This window comes from Malus domestica, chromosome 14, assembly GCF_042453785.1.
Source record: "Malus domestica chromosome 14, GDT2T_hap1".
Lineage (NCBI taxonomy): Eukaryota > Viridiplantae > Streptophyta > Magnoliopsida > Rosales > Rosaceae > Malus > Malus domestica.
The window spans coordinates 24,963,611-24,984,805 of record NC_091674.1 but is presented as its reverse complement, the minus strand read 5'-3'; the positions used below and the strand labels follow the sequence as shown (position 1 = coordinate 24,984,805).

The window sequence follows — 21,195 nt, the reverse complement described above, 5'->3', positions numbered from 1 at the left end:
ACTTGGAACAAACATGGTATTGGACTAACAGCTAACCCAGTCCAGTCCAATTCAGTCCCACTTGGTGAGGGCAAACAAACGTCCCAAAAAAGTGTCGAGTTGAAGTTAAGTGGGTGTTAAGGTTAGCTTACAGGTATCGAAAATGGGAGGTGGCACGTGAGGTACACGGAGTTTGACAAAAGATTTGATGCCGGAGACACTTAAAGTGGGTGTTAAAGTTACCGTACATGTGTCGAAAATTTGGAGGTGGCACGTGAGGTGAAGGGAGTTTGACAGAAGATTTGATGAAGGAGAAATAGGGTCAGAGCTTCAGAAGGAGCACATCCACTGTTCAATGTTTATTAAAAATAAATTAATTAATCAATAGTTCATATAAAGCGTCCACTGTTTAAAGTATTTTAATATATCTCTAGGTTTAATTGCTTATTTTCTCTTGCTGGAGTTGTTTTGGGGTGGATTTTATCATATTGTGTTGCTAAGGCTTGGGTTTACTTCTTGAAAGGCTTCTGTAATTCTTGTTCTCTGATTCTTGACTGGGCAGTAGGCATAGGAAATTAAATCTTTTATTTTAATTTTACGATTTTCACTTTGTAAACACGAAATTATTATGACAAATCAAAGAAGAACACACGTACAAATTATTATTAGGGTTTACAATCTCAATTTAGAATGTTTGAATCCTCTAATTCGATCTCCGAAGTTGAAAAGTATGTGTAGAATTGTTGATCCAAGGGTCGCGATGACTTAATCTTAAATGAACGGATGTCGCAAGGTTTTGGCATGTGGTGATGGAAGAATCGACACATGTGGTGGTGCTTGATGATTCTTCAAAGGTTTGGTGAAGAACGCAGAGAGTTTTCTGAGCCTTCTGAGTGTTTGGGAATTTGGGAGCTTGGGAATTTGAGAGCTTCAACATTTGGGTGTTGGAATAATTTTCTGAACCCTTTTCTTTGTCTTAGAGCCTTATAGTTGTAGACTTTCCAAGCCTTGCCTACGATGGATTCGGCTTTGATTGTAGACTTGATTGATTGATGAAAAAAACCAGAACTTAATTTTAGACTTGTTTCGTGATTTGACTTCATCTATTAATTTGTTTGATTTAAATTAAAATTAATTAAAGAACTAATAAAGATAATTCTTTAACTATTTTTTGCCAAATGTCGTCGTGTGACGCACTTAGTGACTCATTCGGTTTTGATGAGTAACATGCCATGTGTACAATTTGTGAGACACATGTTGCATGCCATGTAAGTCCTAACATGTCGAAATTTAATGTGTTGGTGAACATTTATTTCACCGAAATCAATATCTACACATTCTTCTGTGTCACGCTTTATTGACTTCTTGTTTTTAGACGGCGAACTAGGACTTCGCGTGGGTCTAAGTCGGAGAGCAATCTAAGCTTGGTACACATAGAATAGAACTATAGTAGTTCACTCATAATCGGACTACATCTATTGTAGTATATTGTGGTGTATTTGAGTATGCATAGACATATTACATCGGGGAGGCATAAGAGCCTTGTTACAGATAATTTGGGAGAGAATAACCCTTGCTGCCTCTACGGCAGTCGCTTTTGTAGGCTTCTAAACTTCCTAAGCTTGGTTGCAACGTGTGTGAAAAGGCTTGTACATTGTGTGACAACCTCCAGCAGCCCCATTTGATGCTGTTCAACTTATGTTGGAGATGGAGTTGGGTCGAAATGTTGGTGAAGTGTTTGGAAGACTCGATGTGGATCCTCTCGGCTCTGCCTCAGTTGCACAGGTATTTCTACTCTTGAGGAATTTCTGGTTTGCCCCAAGTGCCACCGTAGAAACTACTCGAGTAATATTTGTATTGGAATTAACCTTCTCCTCCCTGACAAAACCGTAATGCTCAAATCAATAATAAGCCTTTGATTTCAATATAGAGTGTGTGTTTTGTGAGAGCAGAGGCTTACTATATATACACGTTCAATCCACTTGCCTTTCCTATTAGAATCTGGATGGAACAATGACTAGAAATCCTTGTCCAACAATGAGTGCAAAAACTATAATGGAAACCGTGTTTCAATCCTAAAACGTCTTGAACAATTCAAAACCTCTTTCTATTAGACTTTTTTGCACCAATTTGAATCCAAATAGTCGGCTACAACATAGATTCTCATACTCATATTGAATCAAAGGAAACTGTATAAAGTCTATGGACCTCCAATTACGTCACGTGTCTCACTTGAGTCATTATGTCCCACTTCCATCTGTTTTGATCATATTAGCTCTCAAATATTGGAAAGGCTATGTACTTTACAAACTGAATTGAAACACCAAAATGTAACACAAGTACAAGTTTAAGGACCACTACCGTAGTTAACCTAAATCATAAAACTATAAAAAAAACAGTTCTACTTTGATTTATCTTCTTCTAAAACAAAAACAAATTCGCAAATTGTTTACTTTTAAACGAGAGATCTTTTGTCACGTCGGATTCCCACCTTTCAATGTTCTTGTTTTAAAATATAAAAAAAATGCAAAGGTCTGGCCCAGTCAACGCAGGCCACTATTCGGCCCGCCACAAAATGAAAGAGTTCAAAGCACGCTTCCCGCCATCACTCTCAGTTTTTGCCGCGCCCTGCCCTTTTTTGTCTCTCCTCAAAGTGAAAGACCCCGATTCAGATCTGAGAGAGAGAGAGAGAGAGAGAGATGTTTGGGAAGATAAGAGCGTCTTCTTGTCCGGCGGAAAGCTTGGAGAGACCGCCTTCCAAGATTTTCAAAGACGATTCTCTCTCTATCTACGGTAACACACACGCTGTTTATCCTCTTATTACTCTTTTCTTCTTCTTTTTTTGTTGAACTTATTCGCTAAGCAACTCCAGATTTCGAATGTTTTGGCGACAATTTTTTCCGTCGCGCTTGCTTGTGGGCACAGTTTATTTTAGCCTGCCAACTGTTTGATAATTTGCTTCACTGACATCTTTTTTCGTGTTGCAACCCCTTAACTTTGGCAGATATACAGTATTGTATGTTCTCCCACTTCGTTATTTTCCCTACTCAATTCGATTTATTTTCTTTTCGGGGGAGCAAGTTCATCAATGGTTCGGAGTTTGTCCCGTAAAGTTCACTCATTTTCGGGCAAGCAAGAATGCTTAGTGTATTGTTTGGAACAAAATTTCACTTGGGTAACTATCTGCTAGGCCACGAACACGATTGTTGTCATTAATTTCCCTTTTCTTTGATGCAGAGGCTACACTCATGAAGCTCAAATTAGGTTCTAAACGCAATTTAGGTCCATGCTCTGATGAGGTAGGGGAGACAGATACTACCGGTTGTACTTCACGCTCTCCCGATTCTGAGCCAATGAAGATAGAGGCAAATTGTGCTTCTTCCGCTGGCACTTCACCGGGTTGTATTGAAGCCGCCAACTATCCACAGGAGGAGTTTATGACACTAGACACGGATTGTTCCTCACCAAGAAGTTCGATGAGTTTCAGTGATTGTCATTCTGCAGGAACCTCGAAACAGCAACAAGGCACCAACATTTCAGTTCTCTACCTCTTTTCGAAATTTAAGAGAGCTCAAGAGGCTAGCTGCTCGTTCTCTGGGGATACGATGATGACAGAGAATGCAGGTATTTCTCCGAGTTCTGGCGGATGCCAATCTTTTAACAGCACAGAACAATCGGAACAGGAATGCGTGAACTCTTTACCTGCTAGTCAAATATGTATGCTCTGAGTTGGTTTTTACGATATGGACACGTCTAGATGGATTTCATGTCTTGCTTCATTTTGCACCGGCGATCTGTTGTGGTCTTTATCTATATTGTTTGTTGAAGAATGGAGAGTATGATCCTGGAAGCCGATTTATTGTTGTAACTTCATATACCCAATTGAGGGATGAATAATGTTTATGTATGCGGAATCATATTGTAGTTCATCATCTAGTTTGAAAGAATGTTAAGGTACAACACCGCCAAAGGAATACGAAAAAATTCTTCAAGCTTCAAAGTCACAGATTTCACATGATAATTTATGACGGGTTATTGAATCGTCTAAGATCACATACATAACCGACACAGAGACATAGCGGCTCAGCAAACTCTTTCAAAATTGTGTCCGTTGCCAGAACTGATCATTTCGGTGAAAATCACTCCCTCAACCATGGTGCTTGAGCTGGCGTCCATTGACATAATTCACCTTCTTTGAACCAGAGAGCTGCATAGTTCAAATAGCAAACGAGGAAGAAAAGTGGGAGGGGTTCAAGACGAGAAATATCCATCACAAAAGAGTAAATGATGCAAGAAGAGCAAGCCTACCTATTTCGCGCTTGCCGTTTTCAGGGCTGTCGCTCCCATGAACCACATTCCTGCCAAGATTTTCATACAAGATCTCGCCCAGTTAGAATCCACACGCCATCAGGGGAAAATAAAAGAATTACTTGTAACCTGATGCAGCTTAATGCACACATCAGTACTCAACTACCAAAACGTTAAAGAGCCCAACCTTCCTGTTTGAACAGCAAGATCCCCTCTAATAGTTCCAGGTTCAGCTTGTAGAGGATTTGTAGCCCCAATCAACTTCCGTACTGCTGCCACAACGCCAACACCCTCCCATGCCTTGCTAGCACAACAGCATGGTCAGTATTGTAGTACGAGAATACGGCCAAAATACAGCTCGGATTCATTGATATCCATGGGACACAGACAGAATAGAGGAGAATTAGGATTACTTGTTCATACCATGCACACAACCGGGCCAGATACAATGTACTCGATCAATTTAGGGAAGAACGATTTTCCCTTGAGATCCTTATAATGTTCCTGAAACAACAAAACTCACGCACATAAGGGCACACAATCGAATTATACTAACTTTTCCATGAGTACATAATGCTCTTGAACATTGTAAACGAAATACAATTGCGTGTATCTGAAGATTGATTGCAAAGAATGCATAAATCATACTGAATAAGAGATTGAATCTCATGACCCTCTATGCCTTGAGCTAAACAACTCAAAGCTTTTTCGGTTCCAAGCTGCTTATTATGAAATTCCGCTCTTGCTTAATTCATCAGGTAGGTGCATTAAAAAGTCACCACACAGAACTACTAGAATATCACAATGTACTTTTGAAAGCTTATTTCGGGTTTTTTATAAGGCAAAAAAGAAAAGAGACGAACCTCTGCCAAGTCTTGGGGGCACTGGAAGAGCTTCAAACCAGTAAGCTTGAATCCCTTCTTTTCAAACCTTGAGATTATCTCTCCAACCTAAAATAATTCACCCCATATCACATTTATGGATAACACTAAGAACACCAAGCTAAAATCGAAAACCCGAGAGATCTTCCTCCTCCCCAGTCAATTAATGGGAATAAATTAAAGTTCAAGCTTTTGTTTTTTCAAAACCCCAGAAGCTAAAATTTCAGAAGACAACCAAAATTTCGAAAATTTCAGAATTTCATAACTGCGCCAAGTTTTCCAGCTACCAATCACCCTTAAAATTGAACAAACAAAAAATACAAAATTAGAGAATTCAATTAGCTTACAAGGCCACGCTGAACTCCATCAGGCTTCACCATTATGTACGTCTCATCAACTTGTTCCTGAAAAAACACAAAGCCGCCATTAAAATCCCAAATATTCCAATTGGGTTTTTACTAAATGGAAAATCAAACAATGGGTTTTCAACAATTTTGGAAAATATGAAGAGGGTAGGAGGCAAACCAGTGAAGCAACCAAGTGGGGAAGAAAGATGCGAGGTTTGGCGAGGGTTTTGGCATGGGGACGAGCTGCGAAATATGAGAAAAGATGGAGGTTCGAAGGGAATGCGGATAGTTGGTGGTGGCGGGTGCGTAGGTTAGAGTTGCGGTGGGCGGAGGATAAGCTGCTGCAGGTTCTTCTGCGTTGTAGGGATGAGGAAAAGCTTGGACTTGCTCCGCCAAACACTGCCACGGTTTCCATTCTGTCTCTTTGCTTCTCTCTTTCCCTATCCCTCCCTCTCTCTCTGCACGTGTTTATACAGTGCATTTTTTTTGCACGAGGAATTTACTTTTTAAATTTCTTTCTCTATTTATTTTTGTTAATAGTTAGACCTACTCCAACATTAGAAGGAAAACTCAAATTTTAGATTATAAATCTATCCCAACTTACTCCACCAACTCTTGGAGTAATTATTAGTTTTAAGCATAACTCATTTCTAAGGTAAATTTAGACCATGATTCCCCCTAGGTAAGTGGGGCTGGCCCACCTTGTGTGTGTATTTTTTTAGTTTTATATTTATAAAATCATTGAATTGAACAGCTAAAATCTAATATGATCAAATTCAACGGTAAAAAAAAAAATCTAACGGTTTAAATTTAAATCCAATTGCTAAAGTAATTAAAAAAAATTGATGTCTATGTGTTTTATATTCTTTCATAATGTTCCATGAGTTTCATGGTGTCGGTTTAGTGATTTTTTTAATATTTCTCGAAATCTAAATATTTTTATGTTAAAATGTTCATAAAGTTAAATTACAATAGTTTACATAATTTTTTTTTTAAAATTACTTTAAAAATCCTAAATTCATTTTTAATGATCTCAGACTAAAAATTTAACTCAAAAGAAAAAACTTGTTTCTAGGTTAAAACTTAAATTTTTTTGGTTAAAAATTTCAGGTTTTAACACAATGGTTGGAGATGGTCTTAACTAGGGATGGGCAACGGTTATGGCGGGCGGGTGGGTAACCGCGGTTATTTACCCATAACCGTTTAAGCTTTTACCCTCATAATCATTTACCCGTTGGGTATTTATATAAACGGGTATACCCATACCCATAACCGTTTATAAACGGTTAACCATACTCATTTACCCATAACCGCATACTCATTTAACCATAACCGCGTACCTGTTTACTCATTTTTAACCCGTTTACTCCTTTTTTTTTTCCACCCGTCTACCTATTTTTTTAACAACTTAAAAGTTAAAAAGAAATTTGTCATAATTTTCTTTTTTCTAACAATTAAATACCGTTATAAATACATTTAACATGAATTTTTGTATTAACGACAATATTATTTATGAATATATGCGATGTCTCCCAATTATTTGACAGTCAATCTATTACAAGGATCATGCATGGTTGCAGGTTAATTAATATTCATGTTTACATACACATATATATTAATTAATATTCGTGTTTACATACATATATGTATGTATGTATGTATGTAAGTATGCATCAGTCTGCTAATAAGCTAATTTGATAAATATTTGGATTTTTATTTAGAAACATATGTTCATCGATCCAAGCCATTTAATTGATTTCTAATTTTTGGGTTAAATATTTATTGAAAAATCGAGGCCAATTAAATATATATACATATATATATATATGTACTCATCGGCCGACAATAACATGTTTCTAAAAGCTCAAGATAATGATTATCTTGAGTTGGCCAAAGCTCCAAAAGACTCCAAAACAAAACTGTTGAACCCTCTAATGCTTTAGCACATTCAATCACATAGATTAAACATTGGACTGTTCTATCAACTATATTTTTCTCTCAAGTGAGACATATATATATATATATATATATATTATATGGCCCCTTATAACCAAATATGTCTCGGGATACTAAACTTAGTTAGAAGTTATTTTTTATTTTTTTAGTTTTACATATATTAAAATAAATGGTTAAATGGGTATCTGTTTATAACCGCGGGTAATACCCATAACCGCCTATTTAAATTTCACGGGTAAACGGTTAAACCTATAACCGTTTATTTATCTAAACGGTTACTCATAACCGTAATTGTCAAATTTAAATGAGCGGATAACCACGGTTACCCATAACCAATGGGTATTTGCCCATCCCTAGTCTTAACAAAAGGAAAAACTATATTTACTCCAAGGAATTTCTCTTGTGGATATGCCTTTCAAATAAGGGTGGGTTTAAAAAACCGAAATTTAAAAATCCAAACCGAACACTGAATCAAAGTTAAAAAATCGAAAAAAGCCAAACTGAATTAGAATACCCCAATGGAATTGAAATCTGTTGTTTCGGTTTCAATGGTTCGGAAACTGAACCAAACAATCCTTAAAACGAAATTGTTTTACCTACACACATCTAAACGTTATCGTTTTACTTTATCCTATGAATAAACAATGCGGTTCGAAGTTTTCCTCCCATGCCTCCCTCTCCTCCGTGACACCTCCTCCACTTTCAATCGTTTGCACTGCTGCGGGAGCAAGCATACAACTTGGAAATTGCTCATATGCATTGGAATTGGAATAATAATGGTTGTGTGCATTGAATTACATAGGAATTTGTCAAGTCCATTTAGGTTATCATGAGAGTCTTTTTGGAAGTAGTAACATCTATGCTTTTCTTATCTTTACTCTCTTTAAATTATGATGTAATACAAGCATTTAGGAGACTTGAATGAATTAAAATATATTTGCTTAGTGCAATCGAAGTTAGTTGTTTCTCCTTCCTTAATCAAGTGTTAGGTTTGGTCGTGTCGAGTGAATTCACAATTAGTAACGTCGAGAAAACTTTGTTGCCCCTGATTGAGCGATCCCCAAGTTCTATCCCTGTCTCTTGCCTCTTGGAGACCCTCGGTTTTTTCATGCATCATGCACTCTCTCACTTTGTGCTCCTCCTCAGTCCTCACCCTCCCTCACGGCCTCTCTGTACGCACCTTAGTGTTTTAAAAGGAAGAAAAAACAAAGCCAAAACCAAATTGAACCGAAAAAATTGAATAAAAATCAAACCGAATAGAAAACTGAACCAAATAGAACCAAATAGTAATTTTGATTTAGTTTTCGATTTAAACAAAAAACTAAACTAGATAAAACTGAACCCACCCCTACTTTCAAATAATGCCAAGCCTTTGTGAAACTCATACACCTTTGAATTTTCATTTTTAGTTAAATAATATGTTGTATCAATAATGCTACAGTCACCAAATTTGTTCACCAAATAATCTATGAATTTATGTGTTAATAGTTTACTTGTTAGTAATACATAAGGTTTTTAACCTGGAAACATATTGGAATTAATCAAACACTGCTATGTCATTGTGAGTACAATTTGGTATTCCAAACAGTACTCTAACTTGTATATTCAACTGAAGTTTTAACAAACATTGTTGTATGTACGATGTTTCTATTTGTAACTAATTCTATTTGTGCATATTTCCGTTCCTCTTCACTTAAAAGTGAGAGGTTTTAAATTCGAATCTCGTGGATGGAGAATTTGATACCAAATTAGGCTGCCCACCCCCTCCCCTTAGTTTAAAAATATCGATGTATTAAAAAAAAAAGTTCCGCAAAATGAGGAAGACAGTTATGAAGAGCACTAGCAAATTGTATGTTCTTCAACATAATACTTGCTCCTTAAATATTTTTGACAATACATAATTAATAATCAAGCAAATTGTTCTACAAAATCTTAGCTCTTTACATTGGAAAGTTGAGATTGGCCTTAGAATCTTTTTTGTGAGAGACGGTGTGGAACTTTCATAATTTCCATCACTAAGATTGTCACCTTTGATCATTTATTAAAAAGAATGAAAGAAATTGTTATTAGGTACAATTGAATAATGTTAATTTCAGCCTAAAATATGCACACCAAGGTGTCCATTTCCTCTTTATTCCATCTATTTAATCACCCAAAACAGCTCAAGTTCAAAGCCAAACCCACTTATTTTCTAACTGTTCCAACACAGTTTTGCAGCCAATGACACAGAAGACAAAGTAGTCACCCAAATCTGCTTTCCAAGATCCCTGGAATTGTTTTATTGGAATTGGTGTGAAATGTGAGTTGGGATTTTTTTTTTTTTTTTTCTGGTTTTTTAACTGAATTTTGAGCTGGGATTTCGGACCCGAAAATGTTTGATTAGCATTTCCAGCAGGAGGCAGCAACAATGGGCTTAGATTTCCAACCAAGAACCAGGCAACCCTTCTCTTCCAAAATAGTGTAACCCTCACAGACCTTGATCTTCCCAAGCCACTGCTTTGCCTGCGCCAGCATCTTAATCGGCGCAGCCTGAAACCCTGCCCGGCTCATCCTCCGGCGCCACTGATCAACCCTCTCGTGCCTCTCCACCCTTGCCGGCCCCTCGCAGCTGATTATGTTCTTAATCTCCTCAGCAAAGTAGAACTGCTCCATCTTCGCGCGCCTCGTGTCATATTTTGGCAGCATGGCATCTAGGGAGTCAAAGATTGCAGAGTAATAATGCAGTGCCTCCATAAACCTCCCCAAAAAAAAAGGTCCATTGTGGCTTGAGTCTTGCTCCACAAGAACCAAGATTTTCGGCGAAAGCTCATGGACCATCTGCAGGACAGAATTGAGAGCTCCTCTGCTTTCTTTCACCACACAATGCAACTGAAGAATGCTATTGACAACAAGGACTTCACCATCATACATTTTAATGTCCTCCGGACGCAGGTTTTCCAAGTTGCTTTCCACCACAGAAAACTCCAGGTTTATTCCCAAGCTGTCGGCATAGGCCTCAAGCTCTTCTCCAATGATTTGCAATCTGTCACCGTAAAGGCCAACACCGGTTATTCTAAGGCGTGTAGGCGGCTGGCCTGTGCGTGTGGCAAGGCTCTCGATCAAGCCTTGCCACTGGTCTCCATGAGGTAGACCAAGGGTCATCCCAAGGTCTACTACATGAACAAAACTCTCTCCCTCAAAGGCTTCCAATATTGATGAATTGGCCACAAAGTGACCAAACTGAATGTGGGGGCATATCTCATAAACAAGGCGCAATGCCTCTTCCTTCTTGTCCAAGGCAAAGTCTTTTGTGCTCATCGCGGACCCAATGAACCCTACTGCCCCAAGCGGTTGAACCAGAGCTAGGCGGTTGGCAAGGCCTTGGACAAAACATGATGCCACACGCTGGAATGAAGAGCCAAAGACCAAGGCATTGGCCCGAAGCTCAGATAGTAACGCAGAGGCATGGGACTTGTCGCGACAAGCAACAGCTTCAGCACAAGCAATTAGGAGCTGAACAAGCCTCATCCCATCAGCAGTTCCGTCCTCCTCCTCTTCATTTCCCTCGGCATTGGACATCACTGTCGCTGCCTCCTCAACAGCTTCAGCTGCAAGGTACCTTTGTGTGTAAGTCCAAATATGGTCCCGGAAATGAAGCCTTGGCAAGGTATTCAAGCTATTCGTGCTGCTTCGGCGACTGAGGCTGATGTCAGTAATGCAACTATCTCCGCTTCCTCCACCACTATAAAGACTGTTATGACTTGACATAGAGTCGGAGATACTTGTAGTCCTTTTCAGCCTCTTATGGTTTCCGCTTTCATCTAAGTGAGGGGGGGTAGAAGCTGTACCGCCCTCCTCCAGCAAGGGCGTGTGTGGATAAGGATAGCAAGGCATGGCTGAGGCAGCTGAGTGAGTAATGAGATCAAGGACACTCATTTTATTAGTCCTTTCATGATTGATCATGTACTCCTCAGGCAGGAAGTTTCGGCTCAGTGCCATTTCTCGAACGTAACCTTCTTTTCTCCCTCCTCTTTTTCTCAAAATATATTCAACAAAGCTCTGAAAGACCCTAATCCCAAGCAGCAAGGACTTAAATAGCCAGCTTTCCTTGTTATTTGGAGATAACAAGGGAGATTATTACAAAACTCGAAAGAAGGGAAGAGTTTGGACAGATGGTGTGTACCTGCACAAAACATCATGAGAAACGTCATCAATAAACTTTACGGCATAGACATCTCCAAGGACAAGGCTTGCCTATGTCACATTAGAATAATCTTGGATTTTACATTTGTCATCTCCTAGGAGGTAATTTATCTATAATCGAATCACCTATTAAGGTTTATGTCATTTTCTGCGTTGTCTTATTCTATAGGGCCTCCTGCCCATTGAACCTCTTTTAATCTTTCTTACCCCTCAACAGATAAGCTGTCTTAAAGTTAAAGAGACGATCCAACGGTCCACTACTAAGCACATCAATAATGACCTTAACTTGACCACCTGTATAATTTAGTAGGTGCGGACCGAGTTTTATACAAAAAGTCTCGATGCAATTAGTAGAACCATTCAATATAAGAGGGATGTTCCTCACGTTTCCGATGCGAGACATCCTTTAACAAGTTGTTTTGTGAGTCATTTCAAATACATCAATCTAGATTCCATGTTGGTGAGGAAGTGCTCCAATCGGCTTTACACCTCTCCAATGTTTTTGGGTAAACTAAGGTTTCTTTATTGCGGAAAACAAGGTTGTTTCTTACTGCCCTTTTCAGTACTTAGGTTTTGATGATTCCTAGAGTGCTGCTTTTTTCTAAGTTTCATTGTCATCGATTGTACATTCCAACTCTCATCGTCTTCGATTCACCGATTCGAATTTCCATTTCCCTTACACGTATTTACGTACTCAATTACGAACAATTCAATGAGGATTGTGGAACTTTGTAGCATGCAGACCAGACCAGCTGCCTCCCCCCATGCATTTTTCTTTAAATCATTCTTTTGCCGGCTTTCATGAACACAATGAGAAAAAACAAGCAGATGCATGTAAAAATGGAGGTGCATTGACACGCAATAGAGCCCTCTATGTTTCTATATGTTGCATCCTTGTATTATGTTCCGATTATAGAACAAATAATTTGTGGATTTTTCTTCATTTTTATAATAACAACTTGCGTCATCGAGCGATACTATCAGTGTAGCATATTCTAAGGGCTTGATATTTTGCAACAAGAAACTGAAAACAGCTAGCACGTATGTATGTTGCCTGGTCAATAAGGGGAAGCTGCTGTATAGATCAAGCTTTTGTGCAAATGTAGCAGGAAGGTTATTTAAGAACGAGAGGATATTCAAGATAAAGTACGAGTTGCCGTAATTGAAGATAAAATGAGAAAAAATCGATTAAGGTGGTTTGGACACGTGAACCGAAGACTTACAAATACTCCGGTTAGAAGATGCGACTATAAGACTGAGGCTCAGGGCAAAATGGGTATGTGAAGACCCATGAAGACTTGGAAAGAAAATTTACTTGGAGCTGACAAAAGACTTGAGCAAAACCCAGCGCAGTAGCGTTCTAGAATTTATACAGCCAATCCCATTTAGTGGAATAAGGCTTGATGGTTGTTGTTGTTGTTGAAGATTAAGCAACAACACAATAAAATTATTACTTATGAGATTTTTTTTTATATAATTAAATATGCTAGAAAATAATCATACCAGAAGAAATTTGCTTTGGATCGATTCACTACAAATAAGTATGAACAATGAACTTATTCAATATGTATATGTTTACATACTTATCAATATGTATATGTGTATATATATATATATATATATATATATATATATATTAACAATGAAAAAGACCCACTAAGTACCTTTATAAAAATATAAATTGTACAGAAATAGAAATGATATCGACTTGGGCAATGGTAATTTTCTTTGTTTGTATGTATAAATAAATACACTAAAAACATAAATTGGCCCAAAAGAAGTAATAGAACAGAAACATCAATTTCCCTCTTCATTTGAATTTGTTGGTTCTGGGTGTTCAGTTTCTTACTAAGAGCAATGTATTAAGTTTTAAAAATTGTCTGTCTATTTCTTGGCTAGCTGGGAATGACGCGGTACCAGGGAGGCAGTGTTTTGATCATCAGGCCTGGATATATTTCTATTGGTTCATTTGATTTTGACCCATCTAATTGAAAATTGACTAGGGAGTTTGATTTTTCATTGTTCTTTGTCCTAGCTTAATGTCACATTGAAAGGGTTAAAACATTAATCATATTAGAGAAGATTGGCATGGATAGAGTAACTAATAGATGCATGGTAATTTTAAAGAGAGCACGTAAAATTATCATTGAAAAGTGAGACCACTTAATTCTCAGGCGAAAATCACATCTAGTCATTGTCGAAGTGTGACCACAACACTCGTTACGCGAGACGACAAAACAACACTATCTGAGAAGGGAACCACTGGTCGCCTCATTCCAATGGATGACACTCTGGCCAAATCAATCTGCAATGTTGCCACTCTAGTTGGATCCACAATATCTACCATCAAGGGAGGCGGTAGGGTCTCCATATTTGAAAGGCACGTGTGGTGGAGCAAACGTCAAATATGATTGCCTCATGTGCACTGGCGGAGCCACACCAAGGATCGCGGTGGGCTGTAGTTCATGGAGGGTTTGTAACAATATGTATAAATTTTAGTGTTGAATCTAATATAATAGACAAAAAAAATGTAAGAAGAATAATTTTTTTTTAATGAACTAGCCCCATTAAGTTTTTAGCACGACTAAAAATATTAAAGTTATCAAGAAAATTGTGATGTCATTTTGTTCAAAATTATTCTGCTTTTATCCAGTGAGTTTTATATTATTTTTAATCAATTTTTTTAAGATTGCCTTTACTTTTACTTTCATTGTTTTGTTTCATGCTAGTTGTGTGGTTGTAGTTGAGATAGTCCATATATCAAGTTTTCTATCTTTTTCTTGTGTTTGAATCTAAATATATGTGAAACTTTATGATTTATTGTAAGTTTTGCAGTTTTTACAGTTGTTCAACCGCCAGATTTGCTCAGGCAAGGCAATGGCATTGTCAGACCTCACAAGGTGGTAGCAATAGACGAGTAGTCATGGACGGGGGAGGTAAGGCCCAGTGGGGGCACATGCCCCCTCTCATCTCTTTTTTTTAAATTACAAATTATTCAATTAATCATTCTCTTTTTTTTTTGCTTTGCAGATTATTCAATTAATCATATTAAAATAGTGAAAATCCTCTTTTAGTTTTTAAATGCCCCTTCGTCTTGTATATTTTTCTCACGCACTAATGTCTAAACCTTGTTGAGTTGCATGTATTTGGTTAATTAGTACAAATGAGCATTAGATTGTCAACAATTAAAGACAAAATTAGACAATAGAGTAATAAAATTAGGCATTTTGTAATTAATTTTTTCAACATTTGTAAAAGAACTAGCTTTATTTGTCCAAAAAAGGAGCTCAAATTTTTTAAAGTGCCCCCGTTAAATTCCTAGCTTCGTCTCTACAAGTAGTGAGATAGTATCTCCACCACGGAATCTAATAGAGCAGGTGGGTCCAACCCACCAACAACCCCAAATCCAAACCCAAACTCCGAATCCAGCCTCAAATCAAGCAAGAGACCTTGAGAGGGGCATATGACCCGGATCCGGGTAGGAGGCGCAATGCCATCGAAGTTGCATGCAAAATGGTGGGAGAGAGATTTGGGAAAGAGAAGAGAAATGAGGAAATGATCTTTTGTCCAAGTTGAAGGTAAAATATGTAGTAATTCCGAAGGAAAGTTAGCCTTTATAATCCAACTATTTTTGTTAGAATTAAATGAATAACATTTTCCTCCTGTGATTTATCTTCTACCTTCTATTTGACAAAATTAGAGGTTGTTATCTATATATCTAATAGAGGTACTATATTGAAATAAAATAGTATGTGAGGTATGAAAGTGAAATGTTTTAAAGATGTTGTATGAGGTTGTAATAGACTTCAAACCTGAGGGGATATTATGTAATTTACCCTAAATTTTATCTCAAACTTATTACCCTTTAACACAACTTAAACTTATAAATTTTTTAGTACAAGCGATATTACTACACTAATTAAAAATAATAAAAGATAATAAAAGCATTTTACTTTTTTATGTGTAAACACTAGATGCGTTATTTGTTATTTGATATTATATCAATAAAGAATTTGGGATAGAGCTGCCCCATGTGTTCTGCACTACATGGAGAACATGTGCTGATCAATCATCTAAAAGACTAAAACTGCTTTGTTGCTACACCCCTTGTGGCCCTGGGTCATGAAAACGAAATTGAACATAGAACATCATAAGACCAAATGTTCTTTAAAAACTTTGAGTTACAAGCCTCTTGCGTCAGTTGAATAAGTTTGCTCCCGTTGTATAATGTAAATTTTTTATTTTCCATTTATGGTGCGTACATGATGACTAATGACTACGCCCCAGTAGCTTCACGTAACAGAAACCCATTATGGATTCAGATTTGAAGCACATACTCATAAGCTAAAGTGAGAACCAGTTAGACGCAATTTTTTTTTTCTTTGATCACCATGAATTGGCAATCTTGAGTCCAAGTAGTAAAACTAGGGGAAATTATCTTTAAAATGCTTGTCTACCTGTCTTGTTTGAAATTTAAATTTCGTTTACTTCAACTGTAAGCTAAGTAATCTCTTTTTGATTTTGTTTTCGTAATAGACCATCCCATCCTCATGTAGCCTCGGTACCGCATGAGGCGGCATAATATTTTTGGCTCTCAGGTGACACAGTACACCAAAATAGAGTCACGGAGCCCAAAGCCACTTAGAGGGCGAAATTAAACAATCAGAAATTTCACAAAATCCTGCACTCCTGGGGGATGTCCTCAGCGACGAGGAACATGTACTAGGGTGTATGTGCGACTCGTTCAGATCATGGGTTAGGACAAAAGAAAGAAAACAATTGCAAAAAATATTCTTCAGAATTTCCAAGAAGCAGGTCTCTAGCTAGGCCAAGCAATGATGCTTGTGTATCTCTTTCAGTTTCCCAGCATAAGTAGGTTTACCAGTACTTCTGAGCCATGATCTGCTTTTTCATATCGATGGTTTAAATGTTTTAATAATATAATTCATTACAGTACTTTTAGTATGCACAGAAGCATAGTGTCTATCGAAATCCTTGGTTGTTGGACCATTGGTCATTAATCCTTTTGCGCTTGCGCGCATTCAACAGTTCATTGCTCCAGTGCATACTATACATCGGAATATAATAGAATTTTCGTCCAAATTTGATTAATTATAGACAAAAGGAAGAATTACAAATACATGCACATAGAATTTATATGCTAATTGAATGAAAATATTCGTACTTTATATACTAGAGCAGGAGAAGAAAAAACAGTAAGGGGAACTATATATGAGGAATTGAAAGATTAACTAGCTTAATAAGCTGAAAATTAATTTTATCTATAAAATAATGTAATCTATTCTATTAGTTTAGCTAGCTATGGATATGAAGGTGCACAGACAATGCAAGCAAGCAAGAGAATGGCAGTGGAAGCTCCATCCTCATCAATATTAGAGGTGCTCCTCTTGAACTTGCAAACCTTTGCTAATTGCTGCTGCTTCTGTGGCTGTTGCTGCTGGTGCTGCCTTCTCTTCAGTGCTTCTTCCACTTTAGACACCATCTTAACTGGTTACGGTAGAATCGGTTGGGGGCTGAGAGGCGGTAGTTTACCGTAAATTCAAATTTCAAATTAAACAATAACGAATTTAAAAGAGCGATCGAGAGACAAAGAAGAATATGGAGATAGGGTATTTTTGCTTGGGGAAACAGACATACATGCACTTCTCAATTTATAGGAAGCATTCTAACTTTTGTGATAATGCCTAAATTGCCCTTGGTATACATTATTATGGGGGTTCCTGGGGAAGATTTTAAGATAATACTGCATGTGGGAGGAGGACATTTCTGTGTTAAATGGATGGGACCATTATTGCCAACATGTTTCAGTGTCTGGTCTTTTTATGCGTTTAAAATCACCAGTACAACAGCCGCGCATACATGCATGCACTACAATTAAACTAAATGGATGATAACATAAAGTTTTCACAGTAATTAGATATCTAAATGATCATCAATTTGGAATTTTTTTTCCTCAATGATTATGTTTGAATGGATACTTTAAAGATAGACGGTTTACCGAGCTACAATGTGAAGTGCACTGCAAAGTTGGTTGATCATGAAATTCAAAAACATGAAGAATAAAAATAAAACTGTGCAAAGGAATTGACTACCAAACCCTAAATTTTTGAAATTGGGGATTAAAGTCCAAGGTTAGGTCATGGTGCAGGCTGGAAGTACGTAAATTGTAAACCAATTTAACCTCATGCGGAAACCCTTGTTAGTATTATATTATATCTCTTCATCTTCATCATCATTATTATTTAGGTTGCAGCTACCATTTCCATTTGGCATTCCAGCCGGCACATAGGATTCTCTCTTAATGTAGTTGGAACAATGCTCAATCATTATCAACCAATATGATCTCTTAGCTGTACAACATAAACTGACTTAAGAGGTATAACTAGTCCCTTAACAAGTATAAGAACATTTAAAGATGGTTGTGCTTGACCTAGGAGAAAGCGTGCGACTCCCAATTGTTGATGCAATGTAGCGTATATTTACAGACGAAGCAACTGCCTTTAGAATATCTCATATTTATAATGTATATGTGTAGATCCTAAAGTATACAATTTGCGCATGCCTAGTACTTGGCAGAAGAACAAAAAACCAACAAAATGAAAGCTTTATAGAAATTAAAATATAAAATAATTAGAAGACAATGCAATAATTGATAAGAAAGTCTAGGTCGTTATTATACTAGTTAGGGCTTTCCCAAGTTAGTATTTTGTCGTGTTCTATAAAGTGACAGAGGTCTTCATGTGCAAGGGCCATGAGACCATGTGTTCATGTTCTTGTTCTTCCATGCTGATCAGCCTCCATCCATAGGGCCCGAAGGTTTCCCTCCATTACCTATATATAACCTTTAATTTTATGACCCACATGTCATACATTTTTCTACCCTATATCATGCGCTAAATTTCAATCTATAAACCAGACTTTGATTTAATTAGTTTCATGAATCACAAAATGATTTTCTCTTCTCTTGCAATGTAATGTTTTTTTTTTTTCAAATGAAGAAAGATTAGGCGATATTAACTCTTCAACAATGGTCGTATGCGAGACACCTACCTTCCAACAAAGGAGTGAGGACCACAACACCCAGAAACACCCAACTGGCCCGTCCCTTTTCCACCAATTTTATTGATAATAAGTGAAAGTAAACGAAAAAGGTACATGTAGGGGGACTATGCCAAGACCCACAAAGACAAAAATGATCAATGAAAACTGTAATAAGGCCAAAAAGAAATGTCATGAGCATGAGCAGAGGCTACAAAATGGAATCGTGGACCACCAATAATAAGTATAACTGTCTGCCCCAAAAGAAGCTAAAATATCTACAACCTGATTTCCTTCTCTATAAATATGTGTACACATAAATCGTATTTGACAAGTCGCTAGAGACAATTCTTCTAATTCATCATAAGAAACCACAGAACCATATTAGGAGCCTTAAAAATCGGTATTGTTCTTAGACTACACGTAAGAATTGTTTTATTTTTTATTTTTTATGAAATTGTGTTTATGGTTATTTTTTTTTAATCACAAGCGATACTATTTCTCTAAGTTACACTAGACTAGAGGATTAAAAATTGTTTGAATCCAAGACACAATAGATTGAAGATGAATGTCAAAATAAGCCTCCACTTCCATGTATGAATGTATGATCTTGATTCACAGCCTGTAAAAAAATCATTCTAATGGTGCATATATCTATTTATATACAAATTTCTTCTAAAACTGAAATAAGATTATACAATAATTCACCATTATAATGATTTGATTCTGCAATAATCAATAAAACAAGTTACATATCACATGGGATTTGCTTTAGAAATATCTTGGTACTTGGCTTTTATACTTACAGCTAAATCTAGGGTTACATGATTGGGGACATACCTTGCATAAATGATAAGATATAGTGTCTTGTTGATAAAATGAAATGGAGAAAAATACATGGTTAAAATTCTTTTAACAGAAGGGTCCAAAGGGACCAAACTTTCACAACCAGAAGATGCAGATATATTTGCTTTGAAATTTGAATGAAATGGACAAGTAAGAGAAGGAGAGGGCATGTGCATGAACTCATAATTCTTAGCATGCAGGGCAGAAGGGGCCATATTTCAGAATATGGGATGTTGGCCATTCTGGGAACAAGCCATTTGGGTTGGTTAATTTGACCCTTGGATTTATATAGGCATTTGCTTTGGCTGGTGTTTAGTCCCTTCTTTCTTTAAAGGCACCAAAATACAAATCAGTCACCACATGAGAGAGTGTGGATGTCTTCGTTTTCCTTCATTCCTAGGACTGTTCCCTAGCTCTTTGTTAACTAAATTCAGTTGCCCTACTAACTCTATGATTTTTTTTTTTGTGTCAAACTACTCACTCAATGATTGGTTAAGCCTAATTTTTAGGTATATGTCTTAGTTTTTTTTTTTTTTTTATGTTGCTAAATAATGTTATTTAGACACATAAAACTGACGGAATTGACAATTCTCTAATACAGGTGAATATTTCATATACAATGATAGTATCAACTTGTATTAGAAAGTTTGTCAACAAACAAGTGTATTTGTTTTCTGCGTCTATACATTATTATTAATTATATAATCCAGAGAATATTTGATACAAAATAATACACTAGCCGTGCGCTATATGTGCTCTTAATTCCTTATTTGATTGCTTTATGTTCTGGCGTGTTTTCAAAAAAGAGTTGAGTAGTTTGATTATGTGGAAGGAGCAGTAGCTGTGAGAATGTGAAGGACAAAAGTCTCAAATTGGTGATGGACCAAACTTTACAAGGACTTATAAGGAGTGTAACTACTTCCTATATAACTAATTAGCTTTATGGTGGAACTTCTGGTACCAATAAACTTAGATGGATGTGAATTGTGAACTCAGGATGTAAGCATTAAGGATTAATTATACTCCTCACCGGTTGTATTCTCATTAGACTCACTCCGGCTGCTTCCTGTGATCCTCCTCCTCTCCTGCTGACCATTACTAGTTGCATAGACGGAGAACAAACATATATATTTAATGGTGCTCCTTTTTATTTCTGAAACTTGCATCAGACTTCTTGTCACGCTTGTCCGAGTGATTGCCGTGACAAGAAGACCGCAAGCTTTGCGGTATAGATCAGATATAACTCTACCAATCAAAACTAAGTTTGTTTGCTTTATTAAACTTCTATGTTGCTGCTTCACATGCTCTCAGGTTCAATTCAGACTATCAGTGCTAAAATTGATTAAAAACCAAATCCAGATTATTCAGGCTTCACGGCAATTGCATCAAAGTGGAATCTGAATGCAATGCAAATTAAGTGAATATACAGAAAAATGTTTGGTATTATATGAATGTAATGCAGAGAGCAAAAGCAAAAGGAAAACACCTAATTTTGACATGCATGCATGCCTTGTAACTTTAAAAAACAATCTCTCACAGTCACAGCTCGGATTCATGGACAGGAGCGTAATAGATATTTAGCCTCCTTCGATCCGACGGTCGAAAATTATTTTTTTCTCTTCAAATAATGAATTAGA

At 37.0% G+C, this 21,195-nt stretch overlaps 2 protein-coding genes and 1 non-coding gene across 3 annotated transcripts; 1 reads left to right on the top strand and 2 right to left on the bottom strand.

The window, feature by feature from the left end:
• The first annotated feature begins 2,540 nt into the window (after nucleotides 1-2,540).
• Nucleotides 2,541-3,979, top strand: LOC103431110 (uncharacterized). The gene is made up of 2 exons (XR_011575292.1): nucleotides 2,541-2,772; nucleotides 3,217-3,979. It is a non-coding gene; the product is annotated as an uncharacterized protein (transcript).
• Nucleotides 3,835-5,992, bottom strand: LOC103455035 (nucleoside diphosphate kinase 2, chloroplastic). Its single transcript, XM_008394628.4, has 7 exons — nucleotides 5,694-5,992; nucleotides 5,516-5,572; nucleotides 5,151-5,237; nucleotides 4,711-4,791; nucleotides 4,475-4,587; nucleotides 4,288-4,337; nucleotides 3,835-4,186 (listed from the first exon to the last, which is right to left on the bottom strand). The coding sequence occupies exons 1-7, from the start codon at nucleotides 5,928-5,930 to the stop codon at nucleotides 4,119-4,121; spliced, it is 693 nt and encodes a 230-aa protein (XP_008392850.3). The 5' UTR covers nucleotides 5,931-5,992; the 3' UTR covers nucleotides 3,835-4,118.
• Nucleotides 5,993-9,850: 3,858 nt separating this feature from the next.
• Nucleotides 9,851-11,449, bottom strand: LOC114820853 (GRAS family protein RAD1-like). The gene has a single exon (XM_029092130.2). It carries the CDS (start codon nucleotides 11,447-11,449, stop codon nucleotides 9,851-9,853), a length of 1,599 nt encoding a protein of 532 aa, XP_028947963.2.
• Between the last annotated feature and the right edge of the window lie 9,746 nt (nucleotides 11,450-21,195).